The sequence below is a fragment of the Zingiber officinale genome, chromosome 8A, assembly GCF_018446385.1.
Source record: "Zingiber officinale cultivar Zhangliang chromosome 8A, Zo_v1.1, whole genome shotgun sequence".
Taxonomy (NCBI): domain Eukaryota; kingdom Viridiplantae; phylum Streptophyta; class Magnoliopsida; order Zingiberales; family Zingiberaceae; genus Zingiber; species Zingiber officinale.
The window spans coordinates 61,755,008-61,766,691 of record NC_056000.1 but is presented as its reverse complement, the minus strand read 5'-3'; the positions used below and the strand labels follow the sequence as shown (position 1 = coordinate 61,766,691).

Here is an 11,684-nt window from a genome sequence, read left to right as displayed (position 1 = left end):
TAGCATGATGATTGTGTGTGCTAAAAAGTACGAACGAAGCCTCCAAGAGGCTAGAATCAAAGCATACGCTAGTTTTTCGAGACTGGTGTAGAGAGATTCATTATCTTTCAATATATGGCTCAAAAAATATACAGACTGCTGCTCTTGGCCGTTCTGCCTAACCAGAGTCGATCCAATGACATGCTCGTTGGATGATAGGTAAATTTGAAGTAGCTCACCAACAATTGGCTTGGCTAATACAGGCAGCGAGTTTAGATATTCCTTTAGCTCTTCCAGCGCTCGGTCACACTTCGCGTTCCATTGGAATTTCGTGGATCGGCGAAGTACTTTGAAGAATGACAAGCTCCTATCAGACGACTTGGATATGAACTTGGACAACATCATGATCCGACCGGTCAGCTTTTGAGCTTCCTTCAAGTTCCGAGGTGGCAGCATGTCTTACAAAGCTTTGACCTTGCTCGGATTGGCTTCAATCCCTCGCTCGGTGACTATATAGCCCTGGAAGTGGCCATTCTTTGCACCGAATAGACACTTGTCGGGGTTCAGTTTTATCCCGTAAGTCCTCAGCATCCAGGAAGTCTCGTTGATATCTGTGCATAGGCAGCAGCTCGGAGGGATTTAATTAATATGTCATCGACGTATACTTCCATATTATGACTGATCTGCCGTCAGAACACCTTATTCATCAGCCTCTGGTAAGTGACTCCAGCGTTCTTGTGTCTGAACGGCATAACATTGTAGCAGTACGTTTTGTTGGGCATAATGAAGCTGACCTTCTCCAGGTCTTCGCGGGCGAGCGACACCTGGTGGTATCCTTGGTACGCGTCGAGCATGCAGATCAGTCGCAGTCCGCCATTAAGTCCACCATTTGGTCTATCTTGGGCAGTGGATAAAAGTCCTTTGGGCAGGCCTTGTTCAGATATCAACAGTCGATGCAGACCCACCATTTGTTACCCGGCTTGGAGACTAACACAACATTTTCTAGCCAACTCGGGAATTGAACTTCCCTAATATGGTCGGCATCCAATAGCTTCTTTATCTTTGCCCAGATGATCACATTTTGCTCCGCACTGAAGTCCCTTTTTCTTTGCTTCACCGACTGAGCGTCTGATCAAACATGAACCTCGTGCTGAGCCACGCTCGGGGAGATACCGGGAAGGTCGTGGGTTGACCAGGCAAACACATCGTGATTTTGTCTAAGGAAGACAACCAACTCTGTCTTCTTCTCCTCCTCTAGGTCAGCGACGATGAAGGTTATTGCTTCCGCTCGGCTTGGGTGGATCTGAACCTCCTCCTTTTCTTCGTATACCAAGGTAGGGGGTTTTTCGGTGATCACGTTTACCTCCAGTCGCGAAGTCATCTGAGCGCTTCTCGCCTTGGAGTTGACCATCTCGACATAGCATCGCCGAGCGGCCAGCTGATCACCCTTGACTTCTCCAACCCGGTCGTCTACCAGGAATTTGATTTTTTTGGAAGTAAGTAGATACCACTGCCCGGAACTCATCGAGGGTCGGTCGACCCAGGATGACATTGTAAGCCGACGACGCATCCACCACAATGAAGTTGGTGGTCCTGGTTCTCCTTAGTGGCTCCTCTTTGAGCGAGATCGCCAATTGGGCATGTTTGAGCGACAACACTTCATTGTCCGTTAAGCCGTAGAGAGGGATCGTCATGGGCAGCAACTCGTTTCGATCAATTTGTAATTGATCAAATGCATTCTTGAAGATGATATTCACCGAAGTCCCTGCATCAACAAAAGTTCGGTGAATAGTGTAATTAGCAATTAGCGCTCGGATGATCAGCGCGTCATCGTGAGGGATCTCCACTCCCTCTAAGTCACTGGGGCCGAAGCTGATCTAGGGCCCTTCGATCTTCTCTTTGTTGCATCCTACGGCATGGATCTCCGACTGCCAAGCATACGACTTCCTGACTCTGTTGGAGTCACCGCCGGTCGACCCTCCGGCTATCATGCCTATCTCTCCTCGGGAAACATTGTTTCTATTTTCTTCTTCCCGAGCGAATGGTCTATTTCGCTCGGCTGGGGCTCTTGAGGGATCAGTGTTGTCCCTCCACTGATGTTGCTGGTGTCGCTCGGGCGCCCTTCTGTCGTCCTCTCGCCGCTCCGCAAAGTGATGTCTCTATCACCGATCGGGAGAAGGTGATCGGCGGCGGTATCCTCTTGGGGTCGGTTGGTTGACGATTGGTGTCAGTCTGCGGCAATCCCGCGTGTTGTGAGTCCCGACTAGTGGAAAGAACAGAACATCATCATCCATACTTTGCCCTTCGACGCCTTCGGGTGACCGGACGCCACATGTTGTACGGCATGCTCCCTGGTCTCTTGGTGTGGCCACATTCCTTCAGCCCTCGACCTCTTGGGTGGCTGATGGCTGCTTGATGGTAGGGCTCAGTCAACACCGAATGTTTGGTCGGCGCCTACTTTCTTCTGGTTGCCTGGGTTTCTTCCACATTGATATATTCGTTGGCCTTCTTGAGCATGTGGTCGAAGTCCCTGGGCGGCTTCCTGATGAGCGATGGGAAAAAATCTCCTTCAGCGAGCCCCTGGGTGAAGGCGTTCATCATTATCTCGGACGAGACCGAGGGGATGTCCATGGCTACTTGATTGAAACGTTGGATGTACGCTCAGAGCGCTTCCTTGGGCCCTTGCTTTAGGGCAAAAAGGTTGACGCTTGTCTTCTAGTAGCGTCAGCTGCTGGCGAAATGATGTTGGAACGCGACTCGAAAATCTTTGAAGCTTCGTATTGAGTCGTCCGATAGTCTTGGGAACCAGCGTTGCGCTGATCTAGAGAGTGTAATGAGAAAAACTCTGCACTTCACCCCATCTGTATACTGATGCAGCGTGGCCTCATTGTTGAACCAATCCAGATGATCATCTGGATCGGTCGATCCGCTGTACATCCCGATCACTAGCGGGGTGTAGTGTTTGAGCAAAGGGTCTTGTAAGATCTCCTCTAAGAATTGCTGGTTGATCTGTTCGGGAGACGAGTTGTTTCGGGGCGCCTTGCCTTTGCGTGCATCCTGAATGGGAGCATCATCCGAAGATGATCCCCGCTTCTAATGCGCCTGGGCTATCTCCGAAGGGATTTGGAACAAAGCGCGGTGGAAGGGGATCGGTGCGGGCGGTGCTTCACCCTGTGTGATGGTCAACCTTCGGGTCTGTCCCCATATGGAGATTTGCTCCATTTGGTCTTCCAACCTCGCTCGGTCTTCCAACCCCGCTCGTCTACCGGCTGCCAATGTTGCAGGCTGTGGCGCTTGCCGATCGGCTAACGCCTGTTGTTGTTGCTACTCGATCATCTTTATTGCTTAAGCTTGAACGGGCATCTCAAACTCCTCTTGGGTGAGCGTCACGGTGGTGAGTCGTCTAGCGTCCTCCATCTTCTCGGCTCGGATGCAAGCTACGCTCCCACAGACTGCCAAATATGATCTTGTCCGAAAGTCGAAGAGATTGAAAGCTGGGGATGTGGCGCTCACGCTGACCTCCTGTGGACTCCGAGCGGACCTGCAACACAGACTGTGTCAGTGCCAAGCCAAGGAAGGAGTCACCAGCGTTAGCCCTCCGACACTCAAGTCAATCGCCGATAATGAAGTGGAAAGCGGAGCAATAAAAGGACTACTGTAGCACAAATAGTGAATATCGCATACCTCCACCGATGCTTAGACACCCCTTTATATAGAGCTTCGGTAGCGCGCGTGCACGCTTCCCAAGGTGAGCACGCTTCTCAAAGCTTTTCATGAATAGACGTGTCAGTAAAGTGTCCTTGACATAGTACGTTAAAGGGCCGAGCATATTGTTGGTTGCTACTCGGAAAGCCTAATGGTTCCACTGTACAAAATTTTTTTACAAAGGTCTGAACCTTTTCCTAGCTACCACGTGTTCTTTTAATTAAACTTGGATTGCCTGCGGAACTTAACACGTTTGATCCAAAGTTTAATTTATTTGTTCTTTTAGGTTTAGACTTGGATCTCCTACGGAACTTAACACGTTCGATCCAAATCACCTAGATTATTAATTCCATTAAATATTAATTTCCAAAATTGGCTTCCAGGATTGCATGGCGAGGCACATGACCTTCTTGGATATGGGAACAACCACCACCGCCTAGACAAAGCCTTTTAAGGAAAGCTAATATTTAATTTCCTTAAATAACTTTAGGTCAACCAAAAAGAACAATCAAATCACAAGGAAAAGATAAACAAAAGAACACAACATCGAAAACAAATTCGAAATACTAGAATCGCATGCCTCTTGTATTTGGTATTTTTACAAAGGAATAAAACTAGTATGATGCGGAAATTAAATACTAGTATACCTTTTCTTTTGCAAACAAAAACCTCTAGGTCTTCTGCCGTATTCCTCTTCTAACCTCGGACGTTGTGTGGACAGCGATCTTCCGAGATGAGAAACCACCAAGCACCTTCTTCTCCTTTCTTCAAGTTTCGGCCAAGCACAATGCTTCCAAAAGATGAAGATCTTTTTCCACTAACCAAGCTCCAAGGGATGTAAGCTTTCTCTCCTTCTTCTCCAAGCTAAAATCTGGCCACCACTTGATCTCCAAGGAGGAAGAGAGGTTCGGCCACAAGGATGGAGAGAAGAGAAAGGGAAGAGGCCGGCCACACCAAGGAAGAAAAGAGGGAGAAAATAATAGAGGTTGTTCACCCTATGAAGGCACCTCTACCCCCTCTTTTATAATTCTTGGTCTTGGCAAATAAGAAAATTTTAATAAAAACTTCCTTAATTCTTTTGCCATGAAAAGAAAATTTTAATTAATTAAAAATCAATTTTCTTTTCTCAATTCATATGGTCGGCCACCACAAGCTATAAACAAGGAGAGTTTGAATTAATTAAAACTTCCTAATTTATCTCCAGAAATTTATAAAAATTTCTCCAATAATTTTAATCCCTTCATGGTTAGTAAAAAGGAAATTTTATAAATTAAAATCTTTCTTTTAAACATGTGGATAAAAAGAAAGTTATCTCTAAAAATTAAAATCTCCTTTAATCTACAAATAAGGAAAGATATCAAATCTTTTCTTAATCTCTTGTAGAAACTTATAAAAGAGAATATTTAATTTTTAAACTCTCTTTTAAATCATGAACATGGTTAAAAAGGAAAGTTTTCTTAAAATTTAAAATCTACCTTTTAATCAACAAATAAGGAAAGATTTCAAATTTTAAACTCTCTTTTAAACATGTAGATGATTTACAAATAAGGAAAGTTTTTACCAAAAATTAAAATCATCCTTTTAATCTACAAATAAGGAAAGAGATTAATCTCTTCTCTTAATCTTTTGTAGAAAGCTATAAAAGGAAATTTTTAATTTTTAAACTCTCTTTTAAAACCATGATATCCACATAAGAAATAATTTTAATAAAAATTCTTTTTAATATTCTCGTGGCCGACCACCTAAGCTTGGGACCCAAGCTTTGGCCGGCCACCAACTTGGCTCATCCACTTGGTCTTGGCCGGCCCTAGCTTGGGTTCCAAGCTAGCTTGGCCAGCCCCATTGGATGGGTAAGAAGGTGGGTATGTGGTGACTATAAATCTCTATATACAAGAGGCTACGATAGGGACCGAGAGGAGGAATTGGTTTTGGTCTCCCGATGAAATTAAGCTTCCCGTGTTCGCCCCAAACACACAACTTAATTTCATCAATAATAATCCATTCCACTAAAGAACTATTATTGAACTACCGCACCAATCCCAAATTACATTTTGGGCTCCTTCTTATTATGAGTGTGTTAGTCTCCCTGTGTTTAAGATGTCGAATGTCCACTAATTAAGTGAGTTACTGATAACTCATTTAATTAATATCTTAGTCCAAGAGTAGTACCACTCAACCTTATCGTCATGTCGGACTAAGTCCACTTGCAGTGTTTAACATGACAATCCTTATGAGCTCCTCTTGGGGACATTCTCAACCTAGATTACTAGGACACAGTTTCCTTCTATAATCAACAGCACACACTATAAGTGATATCATTTCCCAACTTATCGGGCTTATTGATTTATCGAACTAAATCTCACCCATTGATAAATTAAAGAAATAAATATCAAATATATGTGCTTGTTATTATATTAGGATTAAGAGCACACACTTCCATAATAACTGAGGTCTTTGTTCCTTTATAAAGTCAGTATAAAAGAAACGACCTATAATGGTCCTACTCAATACACTCTAAGTGTACTAGTGTAATTATATAGTTAAGATAAACTAATACATAATTACACTACGACCTTCCAATGGTTTGTTCCTTTCCATCTTGGTCGTGAGCTACTGTTTATAATTTATAAGGTACTGATAACATGATCTTCTGTGTGTGACACCACACACCATGTTATCTACAATGTAAATTAATTGAATAACTACATTTATTATAAATGTAGACATTTGACCAATGTGATTCTTATTTCTAGATAAATGTTTATACCAAAATCTAGGCTTTTAGTATGCATCCTAACACATATCTCTGAAGTGACAGTGGAAGCTTTCGTCGTACGATTTTCTTGCAGTCCATGTCCAGTGTCGGCGACACCAACTCCCAAAAGGATATTACTGGATATCAGGAGTATACTGTTAGGCTGAGCGGGTTGGCCGCTCGGCCGGAATTCCGCTGCACTAGTGCCCCGTTTGGTCGGCCAGAACCTCGCTGGCCCTCAGGCCTCAGTGCGTGTCTGTTCGGCCGAAGGTCTACTTTGTTATTGCCGAAGCTGATATTGGGCCGAGCGGGGTAGCCGCTCAGCCTAAGTTGCATTCTGCATATTAAACTTTGTTGTCTGGCCGAGTAGGGTAGCCGCTCGGCTCGATTTCTGCACATTGTCTTTGAGTGTCGGTTGTTTGATTGCTCCCCGTGTCGGAAGACGTCAGTGGGTCGGAGACTTATCCCCGATCGGGGCGTGCTTCATCCGATCGATAGATGTCATCTACTCATTGACCATCTTGACTTTGATCACTTTTGATCTCCATCGTGATAGTGGGATGGAGCCCTTCATCGACACCGCATCAATTATGTTGGTGGTAATTAAGGATCGTATCATGACTTATTTATTTACCTAGTGAAGTTCATCAACCCACCTATAATTACGCCCCAATAAATATTATATATTCATAAATTTTAAAACTAATGTAAAACTTCTCTAATTTAAAGATCGAATATTCTTATCACTAATTTAAAAATTAAAATTTTAAAAATGATCGACCGAATAATAATTTGTATTTATAATTTAGAAATTGATATATCAAAAATTGTTTTTATCATAGAAATCAAATGATATATTTCGATAAATAAATATCCACGCATAGATTTGTAAATTCATATGCTTATTAGATAAATAAAGCAAGTAATTCATTCTTTTTTTAATGAAATAAATAGAAAAAAATCTATTATATAAATTTTTTCATAATTTTTTATTTTCGACCTGATATTAGGTTTAGAGTGAAAGCGGAGACTGTCGACCCAATCTCCAGCAAGTAAACCAAAAAAATCCTAAAACCGTCGGCGGCGGAGAGAGACTTGAGTGGGAGCCGATGGCGTTGGCGCCGAAGACGAGAGAGTTAGCGAAGCGATCAGGTAAGTTCCTAGAGGAGGCGCTCTACAGGCGCCTCTTCCGGGAGGGCAACGCCCCCATGACAGTGCGGAATAAGCTCGAGGAGTTCCTCAAGAGCCACAAGCGCGTCCATAAATGGGAGGTTGGCGCCGCCATCCGCAGGTTGCGTGATCACAAGCTGTTCCGCCCCGCCCTCAAGGTACCTATCTAACCTCTCTCTCTTTCTCTTGGATAGAAATTGTTCCTGGGACGAAATAAAGGAAGGATCCTGCTTGATTGTTCATGGAAATTGTTTTTGAAATACTCTCAGTTCCTACCTATTGGCGTGCTCGATATAATCTGTGAACTTGGTTGCAAATCTTTTGGGTAATCCAACTCATTTTGTTGTTCCTGAGCTGATCAAATATCATGTCGAATTTGGTGAATTGCCTGGTTGGTTTTGAAAGTCCATTACAGTTCTATCAATCATAGAGCTTTCTCTTGATTACTCAAGGAACCAGCAAATTTTATGCTTCGCCTGATTTGAGATAGAAGTAAACATGATTTTCTATCTTCAGGTTTCAGATCATGATTTATGCCAACAATCTGATATAAGACTATACATGTGAGCTGAACTATTTTGTTTAGTTATATTTGTTTGTAATTATATCACCAACTTGGATACTTCAATTACATGATTAACAGTCATGACTGATGCTTTTGGATGATATTATGAGTCAATGTTAACAACTACATCTGCTGAAAAGATTTTTCTGATTGGTTTAAGTGTTCTACGAAATTCTGTGTGAGACTTTCAGCCTATTTATGATACAAAGTTAGACTTGCTATCTCTTGATTAAGATTTACAGTGGCACTAATTATCGAGAATGAGCTATAGACATTTCTTAGGTTTAGAGCAAACTAGATTTGTACATACATGAAGCAGGATCATGTATTCAAGAAAAAACCTTGAGAACGAGGACTAAATTGGCTGTAGAAAAAGTAGATTTGCAATCGCTCAAGCATGTGTAAGTTAAATTCATAGAAATAGCTCAAAATCTCATGAAAGATGGATCAGAAAATCTGGATATTGAAAGAAAGGAAGCTATCAAAATATTTAGTGGAAGATGATTGCTGAAGAGTAAAGCGAGAAAGATTCACATCTTTGCGGTCTGTGATTTACACCAAGGTCAATTGCATCTCAGCTCTAGATCTAGGTCCGTCAATCTTAAAAATTACTCACAGAAAGAAATCAAACCATGTCATGTGTATATGTAAGCTAGGATCGGCAGTCGTCCTAAACTCAGCAAGGAACCAATGAAGACTGATCGCATATATAGAAAACTAGAATCAGTTACTAGCAATTACAAACCAAATACGACATAACTTAGATATGGACTTGATGACACTCTTCCTAAAAGTAGGTCTTTGATATGCTTGACTCCATTGGAGGTCACCTGATGTAAGCATTGTGGCATATCATTGATTCATGACCTATTTAGATTTACGATCTGAATTGCAATGATCAGGATAATGCCCTGATTCCCATTACTTACAGGTCTAAGGTTCCAATTGGGTGAATTTAGTCAAATTATGAAATTTTAGTAATTGACTTGGCCTTTTTTTTCCAATGAGATTCTAAATTGCTTTATATATAAAATTAAAATTTCAATCATGTGCTACTTTTGCAACAAGGAAAAATAAATCTGAACCTTCTGTTGTTTGCTTTGGGTTTAGAAGAGGATGGAGTTCCATTTCATATCAGATTTTGTTTTTCAAATGTTCTAAATTAGACGGCATGCTTGTTTCGGTAGTCTCACGGTTATAAATCCTGCTTGAAGTTAACACTCATCTATTTGTTTGCTCAATGAACTCATATGGTTATCTGAGATCACTTTGAAACCAATGAAAATGGTGATAAATGAATGATGTCAAAGTATGAAGCAATGATTAAAACCTGATTGCATGTTTAGGTCGTAAGCATGCCTTTTTGTATGCTAAATGAATCTAAAGAGTTGATTATTTCTCAGGTCATCAATATGTCTTCTATATGTTGCATGACAACTGATATGCTTGCATGTTATAATTGATGGAGTACGCTTTAGAATTCAGGCGCAGATACTACCAGCTTACTTAACACATTACTTATTCAACACATGCACAAATTGCCGTATCAATAACTAGTAAGGCTAAACAAGCACCAACTTCTCTTTGTGTTTGTGGATTTACTATATTTCAGCTTTGTTTCCTTGTTTTTCCTATCTCATAACAAGAACTTGCTGACCCCCGTTGATACCATTTCAGCTATCAGAGGTCATGTCTAAAAGAGGAATGAATTTGACAGTGAGTGATCAAGCAATTCATCTCGATCTTGTTGCTAAGGCGAGAGGAATTTCTTCAGCCGAAGAGTACTTTGTCAATCTTCCAGATGACTCTAAAAATCATCTCACATATGGTGCGCTCCTTAACTGCTACTGCAAAGAACTGCTATCTGAGAAGGCAGAAGCTCTCATGGACAAAATGAAGGAATTGGGGTTTGCTTCAAGCCCCATGGCCTATAACAGCTTGATGACCCTGTACTCTAAAACTGACCAGCAAGGAAAGATTTCAAGCATCATTCAAGAGATGAAAGCCAATGATGTAACGCCGGATTGTTTCACTTACAATATCTGGATGCGGTCTTTTGCTGCCATGAAAGATATTCCTGAGGTTGAGCGGGTTATAGAAGAGATGAAGAGAGATGGGCGAGTTGAGGCTGATTGGACAACTTACAGTAATCTCGCTTCAATTTATGTTGATGCTGGCATGTTTCAGAAAGCAGAGGATGCTCTGAAGGAGCTAGAAAAGATGAACACGACTCATGATGCTGTTGCCTATCAATTCCTCATCACTCTGTATGGCCGCACGGGGAACCTAGTGGAAGTGCATCGAGTATGGCGAGCGCTGAAGGTGGCACGCCCGAAGATGGTAAACATGAGCTATCTGAATATGATCCAGGCATTGGTCAATCTGAAGGATCTATCTGGCGCTGAGGAATGTTTCAAAGAATGGGATAACAAGCACGCATCATATGATATCCGAATTGCTAACATATTGATAAAAGCTTATATCGATGAAGGAATGCTAGATAAAGCCAACGATTTCAAGAAACATGCAAAGGAGCGTGGTGGAAGACTCAATCCTAAAACATGGGAGATCTTTATGAATTACCATCTTAAGAATGAGGACATAAAAAAGGCACACTGGTGCGCTGACCGTGCAATTAAGAAGGGTAGAAGCCTAGGCAGAATTTGGGTTCCTCCTAGTGAGGCCATTACTGCCATAATGGCGTACTTTGAGAAAATGAAGGATGTTTCAGCTGCTGAGGAATTCATTGAGCTTCTACAGAAGGTACAAAAGGATCTAGGACCGGAGGTGTTTGAAAGCCTCATAAGAACATATGCGAATGCCGGGATGAAGAGCCCAGGTATTCGGCGACGCTTGAAGATGGAGAATGTGGTTGTAAGTTCTGATACGGAGAAATTGCTCGACTCAATCAGCAATGAGTAAGGGAATAATTGTCAATGTGGCCGCTTAATTCGAACTTATTGCTTGCTTGTGGTTTCTTTCTACATTGGATTTCAAATAACCATGAGCACCTCTTGACTGTTGAAAGAAACATGACTCGTGCATTTGCCTTTCAAGTTTAGTTGTCTACACGTACATTTTGAGTCAGATGCCATTCGAACCTATTCTGGATATTTTGGCAACAGAAGTTGATTTGGAAGCCTGGCCTCACCTGAGCCCTGATCAGTTTCCACGCTTTGCAGGTATTGGTAACTCTTCAGTCAGCATTGACAGCTCTTGGCAACATAACGATGTGTTTTGTTGCATATCGAATATATAAAGCCTCCTAATAAGACTCAACGAGCTCCTAAGTTGAGTCCATGATAAGGGGAAAGGTAATGACTAGTGGCCATACTGTATGTTTAAAATATAATTAAGATGTGTTTGCTTAAAGTTAGGGTCTGAAAATTGAAATGTTTGCTCTATGAAATTCATCATTTTGTGCTGATCGACATGCTAAATAGATTTGGTTCTCAAGATGATGCTAATGCATGGTTTCCAGCCGGCCTTGAGTTGCAGCTCACACGAGCT

The 11,684-nt window shown here is 41.9% G+C and overlaps 1 protein-coding gene across 2 annotated transcripts; it reads left to right on the top strand.

Moving 5' to 3' along the window:
* Window positions 1–7,458: 7,458 nt before the first annotated feature.
* On the top strand, window positions 7,459–11,599 carry LOC122009256 (pentatricopeptide repeat-containing protein At1g60770-like). 2 transcript variants are annotated; one of them, XM_042565349.1, is made up of 3 exons: window positions 7,630–7,767; window positions 9,578–9,730; window positions 9,852–11,599. In XM_042565349.1, exon 3 carries the CDS (start codon window positions 9,864–9,866, stop codon window positions 11,094–11,096), a length of 1,233 nt encoding a protein of 410 aa, XP_042421283.1. In that variant the 5' UTR covers window positions 7,630–7,767; window positions 9,578–9,730; window positions 9,852–9,863; the 3' UTR covers window positions 11,097–11,599. The 2 variants fall into 2 exon arrangements, with proteins under 2 accessions (XP_042421282.1, XP_042421283.1); XM_042565348.1 differs by lacking the exon at window positions 9,578–9,730 and having other exon boundaries at window positions 7,459–7,767.
* Window positions 11,600–11,684: the final 85 nt, after the last annotated feature.

Bases quoted from the DNA above. Each gene is read 5' to 3' on its own strand.
- LOC122009256 (XM_042565348.1), top strand. From the start codon at position 7,549: ATGGCGTTGGCGCCGAAGACGAGAGAGTTAGCGAAGCGATCAGGTAAG. The intron at 7,768-9,851 runs GTACCTATCTAA...ATACCATTTCAG, and splicing joins TGTTCCGCCCCGCCCTCAAG to CTATCAGAGGTCATGTCTAA.